Here is a 17,141-nt window from a genome sequence, read left to right as displayed (position 1 = left end):
TAAATTTTCACCCCTTCTTTCACTCCATTACACGTACATAACTTTTTTCATTTATATGTATATACTATTAGGCCAGCACATAGAGCTTGATTTGCAAGCGTCTTTTACAACTCCAATAACTACCCTACTAACACGTATTTAGCTGGTTCATATACACATTTTTATAGGTCTTTCCATATGCCTTCTTTGAGAAACAGAAGAACAATGTAGTTATTTTAATTTTTTATCTTTTAATTCTTTTTTTATTTACCATTTAACATGCTATGTTTCAATATATAGCTTATATTAGCTACGAGGTTGGACCCAAGTTGCTTTCAGGGATCAAATAGGTATTCACTGGAGCGGTATTTAATACATTTTTCACATCATTTAATTTCTCTTTCACAACATTATTGGTCGCCGTACGATCATTCACATTTTTTAAAATTGCGGTTGATCGATTCACGCTTACATTTTCCTGCAATTAGTAGCTATAGATACGTAAGGTCATTTAAATATTTATCCTTACGTCATTTCCTCCACTAACCATTTAAATGCAGCTACTTTAAACCCTTGGTTTGTATTACTGACGTCATTTATGTGTACTGCCGTTGAGGCACTCAACAGCTGACTTCACTATTCTTGTGTTCTAAGGGTAAGACGATTTATCTAATCACTAGTAAAAAAGGCCTGTTTCTGACACAAAATGAAACAGGCACTAGCAAGGTTTTCCTCGGAGTGTGTATGTTTGAGAGAGTGTATGTGAGAGTGACTGTGTGTGAGAGAGTGAATGAGCGAGTGTGTGTGTGAGAGAGAGAGTGAGTCTGGTGCAAGTGTGTCTGTGAGAGAGAGAGAGAGTGTGTGAGAATGAGAGTGTGTGCAAGTGCGTATGTGAGACACAGTGTGAGAGAGAGAGAGTTTCACACAGATACAGTGTGCGAGAGAGAGTGCGTGTGTGAAACACAGACTTTCTGTGAGACTGAGTGTATGAGACCAAGAGAGTGTGTGAGTGACTGTGTGACACATAGAGAGTGAATGTGATACAGTGCGAGACAGTGTGTGAGAGTGAGAGAGAGAAAGACATTGACTGTGAGAGAGACAGTGTGTGTGTGTGACAGAGATACCTCCCCCCCCCCCTCTGGTGTCAGGGCCCCCCCTCCCTCCCTCCCTCCCTCCCTCTCTCTCTCTCTCTGGTGTCTGAGCGTTACTGTGCAGGACGCTGAGCTCTGGCTGTGCGTCAAGGAATTGACCAATCCTATTTAACAGAATGCACCTCCAACATTCTGAAGCCGAGAAACCTCGTGTGGTTGGTCACTTCTGCTTGTGATGAACCCGGAAGTACGTAATGTCAATTCAGGAGATGGATACAGAGAGCAGGAATGCCTCAGCCATGCAGTGAGCTTCAGAATGTTGGAGGTGCGTTTTATTATATAGGATAAGCAAGTAGAATAATGTTTCATAACTGTCATTTTGAACACAAGCAGCTTGCTTGCAGTTTGTTGCTTTCGAAGCTTTTCCGACTGTCACACTATGTATACAAGTATACCTCTTTTGGCACCTTTTTCCAAAAAATACCACGCCGATAACAGCTTTCCCCAAAACACTTAGATATTTCTATATATATATATCTTTTCTCAAAGCATTATTCTTCGAAACACGGTTCGTCATATTAGAAGTCACAGTAGATCATTCATACCATTATTGCTATCATTTTATGTTTGTTCACTTCGGAATGCAATACCAGCCAATTAAAAAACAATGTGGACACTTCCGGTGGAGCTGCCGGCCAAGATGGCCGCCGCGATTTGAGCTCCTGTAGAAGACGATCTGGGATCCCACCAGAAATAGCAGTACCGGCCCCAAAATAAAGGCAGAAGAGAGAGCAACGGGGAGCGGAAAGCTTATTGTGTGCCTTCGAACATCTTAAGACCCATTCGGTTCGAATGTGAAGTAGAATCTCGACAAAATCTTGCTTGCTCGAGCCCGCGTGGAGCCGCGAATGGTAGCAGCCGGAAGACACAGGCCAGTTGTAAAAAAAGAACTGTGAAAGGAGACGGTAAAATACCCGTACCCGCTACTGCGAGTAAACAATGAAGCGGCAAATTGGAGGGGCAAATACAGGGGCGAACAAGCAATGAGACACCTGCGAGAGAGCGAAGGAAGCCAAGACAAGCAGCGAAGTACTGGCGAGGCGAGCGGCAGAGAGACGGACTAGGCCAAACGAACGGCTTCCACGCGTGTTCCTCAAGTTGATCCGCGGAGGACAAGGTTAGCGGTACAAAAAGATTTGTAGGCACTTGCTAACGCTGACCAGAGGAAGATATATTTCATGGTAGACGAAGCACAGCAAAAAGGAAATGGTATTTTAGACAAAGCATGTTTAGGAGATTCACTGTCTAGATATTGGTGGCGGGGGTATAGGCTGGGATGCCCCTTCCACCCAAACAATGGAATCTTAGAATCATGGGCATTAGTCATAAAGTACACGTGGGATGACATTTAAAGTAGTGTCCTGGAATGTGGGAGGGATATCTTCACCGATTAAAAGACAGAAAATTCTGCAGGACCTTCATAAGCAGAAAGTCACAATTGCATTATTGCAAGAAACACACTTAAATGCCAAAGAACATGAGAAATTACGTCGCTGGTGGGTAGGAACCTATTATGAATCTCCGGCACAGGCCAAAAAAGCGGGGGTCATAATACTGATTAAGAAAGGGATCCAAGTTGAGACACATAAAATCATTGCCGATAAAGAAGGTAGGTTTGTATTGGCACATTTAACAATCGAGCATCAATCAGTGGTTCTATGTAACGTTTATGCTCCTAACACATATGTTAAGGGATTTTATAAACAACTTCTAAGACATCTAATACGTTTTGAAGGAATCCCCCTACTGGTGGGAGGTGACTTTAACGCGGTGGGAGACCCTACAATGGATAGGTCGCAAGGGGAAAGGAAGGGGGTGGGAGGAGAATCGAGAGGGATAGCAATGTTAAGTGGGGTCCTTGACCTGGTGGACGTGTGGAGAACACTACATCCATCAGAGCGTGACTATACACACCTGTCTTGGGCGCACGGCACCATGTCAAGGATAGATTATATATTTATCTCTCGACCACTTTTTACACAGATTCGTGCAGCGGACATAGGCCCTATCAAAATTTCAGATCATGCGATGGTAATAGTAATGTGGGAAACACAAGAAAGAAGACATGGACTAATTCAGTGGAAATTCCCCCCTCGACTATATAAAGATCCGAACTTTAAAGAGTTCATACTTGAAAAATATAAGCAATTCCACGACGCTAATCAGGCGCATCAGGCGACACCAATACTCTATTGGGATACGGCCAAGGCCGTACTTAGAGGGGAGACAATTGCATACACGAGCCATCAAAAAAAAATATGGGAGAAGGAACAGCTTCGGTTAGAAAAAGAAATAACAAGGGTTAGGCGAGAATATGGCCGACATCATAATATAAAGCTAAAAGCCCAACTTTTAGAACTACAACAAACATTGAACGAGAGGTTGCATTACAGGGCAAAAAAAAATTATACTTATTATAGATATCAATTATACAAATATGCCAACAAAAGTGGAAGAATGTTAGCCAGACTGACAAAGTCTCAGCAGGGTCCCTATAAGATAAATGCATTGAAGTCAGCTACAGGAACATTAGAAAATGAGGATACTCAAATTAATAAAATCATGCAAGAATACTATAAGAATCTATATGCCACCCCGGACCCTCCCGCGGTAGATAATGAGATCTATTTTGCTGGACAGGATCTCCCACAAATAGATGCAACAGGCTTAGATATGTTAAACGCCCCCATAGAAGTAGAAGAAGTCTCATGGGCTATACAGCAGGGACCGCTGGGTAAAGCCCCGGGCCCGGACGGATACAGAGGTGAATTTTACAAATTATTAAAAGATGACATAGTAACACCACTTACCTCAATGTTCAATGCTATAGTACAGGAAAAACAAATGCCCGCCTCCTTAAGAACAGCACAAATTATAGTAATCCCAAAACCAGGGAGGGATACCAAGAAACCTGAATCCTATAGGCCAATATCCTTACTCAATTATGAAGCTAAGCTATTTGCTAAAGTACTGGCAAATCGTCTTTCTCGTATACTGCCAGATCTAATTGAGGAATCTCAGGTGGGATTCGTACAGGGTAGAACTATTACCAAAAACATGAGGAAGATTTTGACAACCTTGGAGAAAACATCTAAACAGGACATACCATCGGTACTAATCAGTTTCGATGCCGAAAAGGCGTTCGATAGAGTAGTATGGGGATTTTTATTTGGAACTTTAGACGCCTACGGTATAAAGGGGTTTTTTCAAGAAGCGATTCAAGCTTTATATTATTTGCCACAAGCTCAGGTAGGGGTCAATGGTATCGTGTCCTCGCCGTTTCCCATAAATCGGGGGACAAGGCAGGGATGCCCATTGTCGCCCCTGTTGTTTGTTCTTACTCTGGACCCATTGATAAGAGATATACAGAGAACACCGGATGTACAAGGTATTCAGGTGGGTTCGGAAACTTTTAAGATAGCAGCTTTTGCAGATGATTTATTGGCTCATGTAACTCAACCAGAAACATCGTTGCCGGCTCTTTTAGAGTGTATGGCAGAGTATGGTGACTTCTCTGGTTTTAAGCTCAACCTAGATAAGTCTGAAGTCTTGCAGAGGGAGGGAGATCAAATCAGAGATAAGTTGAGACACTTACCATTGAGATGGGCAGAGGAATCCTTTAGATATTTGGGAATCCGACTAACAATGGATACCGCAAAAATTTATACAATTAATGTGGCAAAGCAATTACATGATACTAGACAGTCTATAGAACGCTGGAACCCCTTACCGATATCATTAATGGGCCGAATAAATCTATTTAAAATGATTATATTTCCTAGATGGCTCTATCTGTTGCAAGTGCTACCAATATATATAAATAGTAAGGATTTACGACAGTTGAATAAGATCTGTCGGGGATTTTTATGGGGAGGGAAGAAATCCAAGGTGAGATTTGACCACTTGACCGATGGGTGGGCCCGGGGGGGAATGGGATTACCCTGTATTAAAAGGTACAACCAGGCATGCCTTATGAGACATCTCAGGGACTGGCTCTGTGGAACTACTCAGTATACACCATTGAGTTGGGAGCAAGCACTATTTAGGCCCTGGCATTTGAACTTCTTGTTGCATGCAAAAACAAAAAATCTACCAGTTTGTGCCAGAAGTAATATATTGCTCCAACCTTTGAGGAAGGTATGGAAAGAGGTTATGCAAGCTTGGAAGTATAATCCCAATGTTAGTGATCTACTCCCACTGTGTGGGAATGGAGACTTCCCACCAGGGTTAGAAAAGGGGCTATTTGAGAGCTGGTCGGCACAGGGTATCACCTTATTAGAACACTTAGTAAATGAAGAGGGGGTTCTGTATAGCTTTAATGACATGAGGCAGAGATTGTCTCTAAACGCAAAAGACCATTATAAATATCGGCAATTACATCACTATTGGTTCAGTATGGACCAAACTGCTTTGGGTACAGGGTTGGGATCCAAGATTCGTGATTTTTTGAAAGGGGATGAGTATGGGCAGGTGTCTGTATCGAGTTTGCATAAAGCATGGGAGACCCTTAGCCCCCCCCGTATATATGAGTCACTTGAAAAGTCATGGAGCAAAGATCTAGGATACGAGTTGACAGGAATAGATTTTGTAAAATATATGAAAGATATCCCGAGGCAAGTGGGTGGGGCGGAACTACAAGAGAGTCAATACAGGGTAATTTACAGGGGATACATATCGCAATCACAAGCAGTAAAAGCAGGATGGATAACAGATGTACAATGCCCAAAGTGTCATGAAGATAACAACACATTTTTCCATGCATTTTGGAAATGTGCTAGTATACAACATTTTTGGAAACTGTTGCAGACATACTTTGAACAACTCCTGGGACAAAGACTGTTACCCTCATGGAGGGGAGTGCTTTTGAATAAAAGAAATGCGTATGGGATTTCTGATAAAGATCAGGAGCTATTTTTATGCAAGGCCTATGCAGTGGGAAAAAAATGTATACTTAAACACTGGTTGCAGGCTGAACCTCCATCCTTTTGGCACTGGAGAAGTAGATTACATGAGTTAATGTTATGGGAAGCCAGAGAGGCATATAACGCCCCGAAGAAAAGGAAAATATTTGTCAAGATATGGTCAAGGTACTTACAACATATTTCCCACAAGGCTAGGAGCGCAGTACTTAACAAACTGGGACCGTTATAGGCAGTGCAACAATAAGCAGATGTGGGCTTTGAACTGGTTCATAAATGTAATAGACAGTGCTACTATCAATACCATGAAAAATAGTAATTATAGATAAAGGGAAACTTTAGAGACTGAACACTAGACACGAGTTAATGGTTGCATTATTTTATTGTATGTTCAATAACACTTGTTCAATATACAGTTGCAATACATATAGAGGGAGGGGGGGAGGGGGGGAGATAAAATGAGTAATAAAAATCTGATGACTGTTAGTAGCATATTGATTCACATGTTTACTGGAATTGAAATGTATCTTGCTCTACTAAGTAATGGAATGTGATTTCTGTTTGAAATGTCATCAATAAAAAACGTTGAAACATAAAAAAAACAATGTGGATAGTTAGTACATCGTTGTGCACTATCTGTTTAGTCTCTGAGCATCATTCCATTTACTCCTTTACTTGTCATGGCACACTTTTTAAGGTTAGTAACGCAATTGTTCCCCTCACCAATACAACTTTTAACATTCACACTCCTGATATATTTCTGAGCTTGTTTATCTTGCATTCACAGCACTTTCGACAGATATTTTTCAAAATACAAAGTTTGTTACATGTTTGAACACAAAGGTTTACTCTATATTACACACTTTTGATATACGTTCAAGTATTTATCTATCAATTCAATAAGTTTATAGCACTACCACTCATACTATATTTCTTCACATCACGGTAGGTCCTTTTATACTTTCAGTTTTTGTTATTCCTCTTGTTTTTCTCCTACTAACAGCACTTTGATTTTCTTTTACAGAAGTCCTAAAGCCATATTTTCCTTGGTTTTTTATCGAGTGACAACCTAAAAAGGTACACTTTGCTTGCATATAACGATAATCTCAAAATGTTTATTATCTAAAGACGTTACGTTTTTCGTTTAAAAGTAATAATTATACAGTCACATTTTTTACAAATCCCTTATCTATTTTTGATAAATGTATTTTTAACAAATTTTTCAAAAATAATTAAAATTTAATTATTTTTCTATTATTCACTATTCTTTACTTTTCATCTTTTTATTTATTTTTCCCACCCACTCCAACACAATATCATTTATGGTCTGATTACAACAAAACAAACTTTTTTCAGGTATGTTTTGATTTACAATCTATGTATTTTACTTAGAATTGCTCTTTTAATTTATTCTTTACACAAATGTATTTGGTTTTTTTCATTCACACATATTTCTTATGATCATCCATACAATACGAAGAATTTATTTGTAAATGTCACTATGTTTTATATGTACTTTTCATTATGATTATTTTTAACCAATTTGTTTATCTTAATTATAATCGTTAATTTATTTTAATTTTATTTCTGTTTAGATTTGTTTGACCCCTGATGCAGGCTTTAATGCCGAAACATGGCCGGGTCGTCATTTTACTAAACGTTTTTTGGATTTCCTCCTCAATTTGTCCTCACTTTTTGTGTTCATTGATAATAGCTTCTTAGAATGCAATTATTGGCACTGATTGGCTCGTTATCAAATTAAATTATGCACACAAATCAGAATACACCCAGATTTGCATGTGTAACTCAAGAAGCCATATACAGAATTTGGGGGATATTTTATTAAAACACATGTATATGCACATAAAATTAAACAGGAAATTTGTGCATGCCTCACAGCAGATCTAATCTCATGTGGGAGCTTTCCAAAGTGGGGAGTTTATTTTACAACACCACTTATGCACATACCCTCACTTTATAAAATAAACATAAGAACTTATCCGCATAGGCTAAGCATCTTGTTATAAAGTTACTCCAATGTTGCATGAAGTTCTGATGCTCTATGATCTTGAGAGGCTAGCAGTTGTTGGCTTATCTCAGTCTCCACAATCCTTACAAGAATATTGCATTTCACATTAGATGTTCGGCACCATTTAAAAACTGCCTAAAAAATAAACACCTATATTTACATTTTATAATTATCTGGAATCAGAAGCTCTAAGTGTAAAGAAATTAAAACACTACAGTTCTACGAGCTAAATTCAATAACTTTTCTGGTGTGATTAAATGTTTGGAAGGTGAAGGCAAGATTATATATATTTACATACACACACACAGTAAAACAGGAAGAATTCCTTGATATACACATCCCAGGAGATTTATACCAAATATCTCTAGGAACAGAACACAGGACTGACCTTTTTAGATACAAATGTAAATTACAACATAAATATTTCTTTTTCCTTTTCACTCTGTTAGCTCAGACAAAGAGACTACTCTATATTGACTCACTCCCCTGCCTGAACAATGGAAGGAGTAATTACGTTCACTCACTAAAGGATCCTTTCCCATTTTTTTTGGGGGGGGGGGCTCATAAATGTTTCTTCATGTTTGGGTAGGAGGACTTATGATAAGGGGTAATGGTCCCTCTGCAGTGCAGTCTTCAATTCTTAAAAATGCATGGTATGCCGGTATAGCTGTAAAAAGGAATAAAACTCACCAGAATGTCTATCTAACATCTGGATATCCAGTTGGATTTAGTGTAGGTAAGATCAGCTTCCAGTTGAGAATAAGAAGTCTTATGTCCAAGATAGGGACGAAGTCCCCTGGCCTTCTGAAATACTCCAACAAGAGGAATTAGTCTCTGTTGTAGCTGAAGAGACAAGCCTATACTGCAGTCTAATGCTACCTCTTACTTTCAGCAGAGGACGTACAGCTCACTGCCGCGTCTCACTGCCATTTATGGGTTAATTAGTACAGTTTTCAAAAATTTAGACAAGTTTTGATACACACAAGTGTAACTTGCTCAGTTTCATCATGTTTTTAACGGTAGCTGAATGTGATTTGCTATTTGACAGTGTCTACAAAAATGTCTATGCGAAGACATAGGGCCAAATTCTATAAATGGCACCTTAAAAATCGGCGCAGAAAAACCAAGCGCTTAGCGAGATTCTATAAACTACGTCTGAAGTTAGGTATAGTTTACAGAATATGTTCACGCACTGTTCTTTCGACTAAAATTTAGGCGCAACCCATTTAGGCCACCTAAAACCAGGCCTAAATACCTGTGCCTAACTTAGACACAGATCGGGTGTATTTCATAATAGTGTATATAGCTTTCTGAAATGCCCACAACCCACCCATTCCACGCCCATGGCGCACATTACAGAATACACCTAGAAAGCTGTGTGTGTCAATTCTAATTAAATTGAATTAGCACCACTAATTGGTTAAGTACCAATTATCAGCACTGAATGGCTTATCAATTAAGCTGTGTGCGCAATTTGGCTATGCGGCAAACTAGCGCACACAACTTAAGACACCCTTAATAGAATTTGGGAGATACTGATGGCTTTAAACACTTCTGTGATGGCTTTGATTTGTGAGGGTCGGTTTAAAACTGTTACTCTTACTGCAGGGGCTTGAAGTCCAAAGTCAAACAGAAAAACTCTAAAGGCTTCTGGCAAAATGTAGAAGCAAATGAATATTTGTTAAAAGAACTTAAACCTAAATAAAATCTGGCTGTACTCCACTCTTTTCTGCAAGGCTATCTAACAGTACAGGAGTTCTTAAACCTCTCTACAGTGGTTTAAAAAACAGAATAGATTATTTATTTATTTATTTATTGCATTTGTAGTGTACCCCACATTATCCTACCTTTTTGCAGGCTCAATGTGGCTTACAGAGTAAGGTTATGATAAAGTCAGTCCATGATTTAAATACAGTTGATCATAAGCTGAGGTAAGAGAGGTGATAGATGGGCTGATGTTGGGTAGGTTGTATGAGAAATGTTTTAGGTGTGTTAGGGTGATTTGGGGGATGAATTGTATCATTGAGGGTGGTTATTGTAAGCTTTGTTAAAGAGGTGTGTTTTCAGAGCTTTGCGGAAGCTGGTTAGATTGTTCATGGTTTTCAGGGTTTTGGGTAGCGCATTCCAAAACTGTGTGCTTTTTTGATTAGAAAAACTAACTCTATATGGTAGCTGGAAAGCATCTCTACCCTGTCTAGCTGAGCTTAGTAACAAGTCCTGGATCTCGGAACGAGGCCAGAATTGGTGCAAGTTCTTCCTGGCATTGCCTCTGAATATTTAGCGGTATTTATATGGGAGAACTTTCAGTCAGATTTATTAGATTATGTTGGGTTTTTTTGCATGTGCATTATACATACTTCTGTAAAGAATTATTTCTGATTAGCCCTCAGGTAGTTTTTAATACAGCAACTGTTTTATGGGTAATATATCTTGGTTTGAGCAGGGTCACAATGGCGATGGATTATTCATTTCTCAGAGCTACTCTCAAACCAAGCAGAACATGAACTACGAACAACTTGTTGCTGAAATCATTTATATGTTGTACAGGGATTAAGCAAGCACTCTATCAATACTTTAAAATTTAGCAAAACTGAGGAGGCTCTCTGGGTATTCTCTGGGATAGACAGCGACTGGAGGGATAATAAGCCTTTATGGCCCTTTTTTTTTTTTATCCTTGTGAATGAACTGAAACTTGTGTAGACGCAGCATGAAATTATTTCTCCAAAGAAAAGCTAATTAAATTCCAACCATTTATTTGATCTGATTTGACATGAAAATGTTACGTCATACTATTGTAATAGATGGTTTATCATTTTAGGGAAAGACAGTTCCCCAAAATATGACCACTCAAAATAAAAGGGGTCTTTTTACTAAGCTGTGGTAAAAAGTGGCCTTCAGCAGGCCCTTACGCAGCAGGTCTTTCCTGCATGCAAACGTCATTCTTACCACAGCTGTAAAATGGCTGATTTTTAATTCATCACATTGCACTAATGCCTCCATTAGCAAATGGCCATTAAAAATATTCCAGCTTAAGCAATTACCACCACCCATTCTGTAAGTGGTCTGGGCTCACGCAGTAAACCTGCATTAATCAGTTAGCACGTGCTAATGTAGATGCGCTGATTAGCGCAGAAACACCCACTCCCTACACCCCACCATCAAAAAAGAAACTCATTTTTAGCGTGTGGGTAGGGCGCACAGATTTGAGAATTGTCACAGAATGCCTGAGCATGTCCCGTGATAAGTCCTCTCCTCTTAAGCTGCAGTAAGCGAGAACTAGTGTTAGTAAAAGGATCCCAAAATGAGGAAGCGAAAACTGATTGATTTTCATTGCGGAAAAAAAAAGCAGATTCATTCACTCAATACTATCCAGATTATTATGCCTTTGGTTTATGGTTTATGAAGCAAAAAGCATCAAAGCAGTGTACAAATATTTCCTTTGAAAGGAAATATTTTAGGAGAAAAATGAGTCTGGAATATGAATCGTTGGAAGAAGCGGAAATCACTACCAGGTGCCAAGTGACCCTTCATGCTTATTAAGAACTTATTAATTAATGAGTCTCCGGAATCAAACAGAAGGTCATACACTTGTTGAAACGGTTTATAGATATTCCAATGTAATGCTCCAGCGTTACGAAACAAATTTCCTTTGAGGTTTCTTAAAGGCTGTATTGATTTAGTTTGTATTTTAACTATGTTTTTATCTTCGGGGACTGGCAGAAAATTCAGTGGAAGCATTTCGCAAGAGTAAGATATAATTAAATAAAGGAAATAATGGTGTATCCATTTAAATGAAAAAAGGTTGTCATTTACATGTAGGGACAGACTAGCCAGAATAGTATGTGGATTATTAATATGCAACACTGCTAATCTCCTGAAGTTTGAGTACTGGGGAGCGAGATGAGCAGTTCTGGACAAAAGCATTACTGTGTCTGTTTATGATGCCAGAGTTGTGCCAATATACAGTCCCAATTTGTCTGCACTGTCCAATATAAGGATTCATTGAAAATGCAAAGTAAGGGAGAGAGAGTGCATCCCTGGCATGTACCATGCTAAAGAGAGAAGAGTTCAGAAAATTCAACATTAGTTCCAAATTGAGCTTCATATGACTGACACTGCAGAAAGCTATTTAATATGGCATCTGGCAGATCCCATCACTTCTAAGGTCACGAGAGATGAAGTTTGTGCAGTCTTCTTACTGAATGCCTTTTCAGCAATAAGTGATAAAAGCAATAGAGGAGTTTTTGTTAGTGTGAATAAGAAGTATAATGCTTTTCTGGGGTTTTTGTTTTGTTTTGTTTTTAAATAACTCCCACCTGAATCCTGTGAACCAGACCAGGAATGTACTTTTCAAGCTGAATCGCAAGAAATGTGGTAAATATAAATGTGATCCATAGTGTTTAAAGGCAATGTTTTCATTCTTCTGGATAACTCTGATGCTGGCATCAGAAAAAGATGTTGTGAAAGATCTGTATTCTGAGTGTTGCAAGTTCACATCTGCCTAAACCAAGTACTGGAGTAGATTACAGTACAACTATAGCAAGAAAATAACTTTACATACATAAACCAATAAATGAGATTGCATCATGGCTCCATGCCACCTATCCTATCAATGGTTTGGAAGAGCGGGCATTGTTAAAGTCACATTGCCTCAAGGGTTTGCTGATTTCATATTCCTCCGTGCAAGATTATCAATTACTTTGAGTGATCTTAAACAGAGACCTACTATCAAAAATATTTCCTTTAAGTGTTTTCCAAGCTCCAACATAACTGCTTACGATTTTTTTGTAAAGCAACTGTGATTGCAGTGTTTGTCCAATTACACACAAAAATAAAGGTTAGCAAAAAGAAGGCGATACCAGAGCACTGCAACTAGCCTTATGATACAGCAAGAAGAATTGTAAACAAATCAGGCACATTAGACTTTGTTAAGTTAAAATGATCAGCCATGTTGGAATGGACAAGAAACTCATTACAAGCCATAAAAATCCTACTCCCTGTCACTTTCCCATCAACCTGCCCCCCTCCCTCAACCTTTCCCTTCAGACTGTCACAAGAATGTTTGGGGTTTTTTTTACAATTCCCTTATATTTACTAGTAATGTCATCCTATGCTCATTCTGTTCTGATCTGAAGAAGAAAATCTCAACTCCCAGAAGCAAGTCCAATAAAAAGGTATCATATTTTTCTTGTTTCTTTACTTTTATTTCTGTTGCAAAGTAAAATCATTTTAAACAAATATTTTTTAAAATGATAAAATGTCAGTCTGTCACCTCCCCCCCAGACCCCAGCACATTTTTTTTCATAACAAAAGAACAAATACAGATTAGTTGCCTGCTTTCCCCAATATGTCAAAATGGAAGCGAGGATCAATAATCCCATTATTCATTTTAATTTGCGTATCTGACACAACATAGCTTTAAAAAAAAAAACCCTCGAGTTTCACTATAGGTTTTCTTATTATCATCATCATTTCATGGTAACATCTTATGTCAGCTTAGAAAGAAAGGAAAAAAACTCCAACAGATTCAGAATGAAAGACCTTCAAATGAGCAATATTATTCTGGGGGATGAATGACAATGCAATCCATCTCCATGCTGAAATTCAACAGATCTTCAGCACTTATTCATCTCTCACTACAAAATGTACAATTACTGAAAAAAAGTGGAAACAAATTTTGAAAAATGTATATACATCTGATAAATGTTAACTAACCCAAGGCAATCATACCAAAATGAGGAAAAACACAAAGTCAGGCTAAAAAATTCAGCAATTTGGACTACTAGTAGAAAACCTCTAATGTTCATTCTTTCTCCACACATAAACAATACAAAATTATAATCTGGCAGTATCTGACACATTCATGAATACATCATATTGGACCTGGTATGTCCAACTGGTGCTACAGACCACACAAAGTTAAGGACACTTTTCTACATACATATATATATGATGGTTCTATTCCATAATTTACCTTTTGGAGAACTATATTCAAAACTGTTGCTATTATTACAGGTACTGTTTTATCAGTATGCTCCTAATAATACTGATATGCTGCTAACTTTTCTGTGTATTAATTCCAGAGCTCTTTATCACCTTTTCTTTTGACTGGTGAGAAGCTAACTACAGCTGTTAGGTTAAAAAAAAACAAACAAGTTTTTTCCTCTAATATGAAAGCCTGGTTTCAGAAGATACAGCAAATTCTAGCCACAGAAAATCTCTTAAATTATGGGGAGCTCAAATATTATCTTATCCAATATTTTGCATCCATTAGTACAATGCACTCACATTTAAGACAATACTGTTTCTTCACTCTTACTTAAAACTCCACAAAATTTTGATTTAAGATTAAAAAAAAAAAACACAATCAGAAAGATCCATTTTGTCCCACCATCAATGTAAGGTCGTATTTCTTTATATTGGAGGGTTTCTTTTCTCCATTCCTTCATTTTAACCATGACCTTTGTAGAAAAAGCTGTATAATATGCATATAAATCTCACCCTGTCCCTGAACAAGTGAGAAGTGTTACTTTAGGAACAGTGTTATACTCCGCCAGTCTGGTGACTTACACGGAGCATCAAGCCAAGGTCGCCTACTTGGCAGCAGATGAGACAAGGCTGACCTTCAGTCCTGTTCAATGTAAGCACTGCTTGTTTTCTGTAAAAGCAGACTGTGGTGGCTCCTGAGCAGTGGGAAGTATGATTTACTTAGAAGCCATGTAAATAGCACAGATTACCTGGGCCACCAAGATATTTTTATAGCTTACCAGGCAAGTGGCAATAAAGAAAGGGGTGATTCCACCAGAATCAAAGGCAAGGAAGGTGCCCAATAGCCTTCAGAGCACCCTGAGAAGCAGCCCACTTTTTGGAAATATTTGTAGGTACTAATCTCAACAGAAACTGCCTCTCTCCCTAAAGAGCAATATTGGCAGAGCTCAAGAACCCACTATACCCACTGGGATAGTGCTACCAATTGTCATTTTATTTAGGAAGGGGTGGCCAACCAAAATTATTTACTTTGCAAATTCAATAAAATATGTAAACTATAAAGCCCCTTGGCCTTTTCTTAAGAGGGGGAATAATAGCAAAATGAAGTGAATAAAACCTTTCCCTTTATTGGACAAGAGAGAAAAATTGTTCAGAAAATTATGGCTAGTTCTATCAAGCTTTTCCAAACGTTAAAAACTAGAAACTACAAAATCAACAAATATTAGTTTGTAGGTAGAAGTGCATATAAAAAATACCATAAAGCCACAAAGCAAGGGGAAACCCAACTTTAAAATCTAAAAATCAAATCCATAGGAAAACATCCACACAGTACCTTTGCAAACTACATAAAACATTATCAATCAATTCCATATGCACTGCGCGTCTCAGAATGAGTGGGGGGGGGGGGGGGGGATGCACGCAAAGAGCGCAAGCGCGCACGTACCCAGCCTCCCTGCTCCTGGATCCAGGGCTGCAGGCGCGCGTTCAGGTAATCCGTCATCCAGCCGGCTATGGACTCGACGAGCGGCGCCATCTCGCGGTTGACGCTCTCGGCACACAGCACACCGCCGAACTCCAGGAAGGCCACAATGCGCCCCCAGTTCACGCCGTCACGGAACAGCTCGTCGGCCACGGCGGCGAATCGGACCCGCGCCGTGCACGGCGTCACGTGCAGCTGCTCGGACATGTGCGCGAAGTCGCGCTGGTAGCGGCGCGAGAACTCGTCGCCCGCTTGGCGCAGGGTGCGGTGCAGCAGCTGAGAAGACGACGCGGTGGCAGCGGGGTCCCGGGGCTGGACCGGAGGCGCTGGGCTGTCGTCTGTAGCAGCAGCAGGAGGCGGCGGCTCAGGATTGGTAGCAGCAGCCCCGGCTTCCTGGCATTCCCAAGCGAAGCCCCTCTGTGATAGTTTATAATGGATGTAGTTCACCACTATCTCCCGGTTATCGTAGCCGCCGCCGTCTGCTTCTCTCCCCGGCTCAGCCATGCTTCGGATGAGAGGGAGGCGGTATAGGGCCCCCCCAGCAGCCCCGCTCCTCCTCCTCGGGCACTGAACGGGAGCGTTGTTTGTGCTGGCGGTGGTCCTGGGTCTGTCTGCTCACATACTCGCCGGCCGGCTTCGGCTCTTCTGCTCTGTTTTATTTCCCTCCCTCAGCACAGAGAGCATTTATGAGCTCTCCTTGAGAGAGGACTGCACCGCTGGATTTCCTTTCGTACTAAAAAAGAAAATGTTATATGGATAGTTCCCAGAATCTGCTGTAATCGGAGTGAAAGCTATTAATTTTTGCTTGTCGAATTGCAGCTGGAAACGTGTTAGCCCTGTAGCAATTGGAACGAGCACTGCGGCTGCCAATAACTTGCTCCTCCGTTGAAAGTTGGTTTCATGTATGTCTTCTCAGCATGAAAATGAACATATACAGGTCCTGCACGCTGCCAAGGATCGATACGCAATTTTATTCCAAAGGCTTGCAGAAACGCTGCAGTGCAGTTTTCATCTCCTTTCAGTGCAATAATGGTTTATTATTTTTTTATTTTATTTACACGCTTTGAAAATGAAAGGACGCTAGCACGTTGCTTACAGTAGTGAAATGCGCGCTTCAGGCTGACGGAAGAACAATCCCCCTCCGATTAGAATCTCCCGGGCAGATGTGCAACATCCAAGCGGGGAGAGAGGAGGCGAGCCTTTGGGTGTGTTAGGATAATAATACTCTGGTGTCCCCCGGAGGCGAGAGATGGCGAGCGGCTTCCCCTCTCTTTGCTTTGCCGTTTTCGGTGCTGATCCTTCTGCTGGCTGGCTGGAAGCGGGACAGGAGGACCCTCGCTTCATTCTCTGGCTACACTCGCACAACGCGTAGTTCTCCTTCCTCCCGCGCTACGTCACCGTTCATTCAAAAAAAAAAAACCCCCGGGCAGCCACCACAGAAGAGAAAAGCGCTCGCACACAAACACACACGATATCCCGACAGGGAGGGGGCGGTGCCCAGCGTTGGGTTTATTATGTGCTTCGGAGCGCGCGCTGCGGTTTCTCTTGTGTTCGGCCCATTCATTATTATTGTCGGGCTGACGTTCAATTAGTGG

The 17,141-nt window shown here is 40.2% G+C and overlaps 1 protein-coding gene across 1 annotated transcript in view; it reads right to left on the bottom strand.

Annotated features, from left to right (window-relative positions):
* The window catches only part of BCL2 (BCL2 apoptosis regulator), a 391,876-nt gene extending 374,958 nt beyond the window's left edge, over positions 1–16,918 (bottom strand). Inside the window, exon 1 of the mRNA XM_030207524.1 lies at positions 15,511–16,918. Coding sequence (XP_030063384.1) covers positions 15,511–16,050 — 540 coding nt within the window. The 5' untranslated portion in view covers positions 16,051–16,918. The remainder of the gene's footprint in view (positions 1–15,510) is intronic.
* Positions 16,919–17,141: the final 223 nt, after the last annotated feature.

This window comes from Microcaecilia unicolor, chromosome 1 (genome assembly GCF_901765095.1).
Source record: "Microcaecilia unicolor chromosome 1, aMicUni1.1, whole genome shotgun sequence".
In the NCBI taxonomy this organism is placed as follows: Eukaryota; Metazoa; Chordata; class Amphibia; order Gymnophiona; family Siphonopidae; genus Microcaecilia; species Microcaecilia unicolor.
Note: the sequence above shows the minus strand (reverse complement) of the source record. Positions and strands in the feature narration are given on the sequence as shown.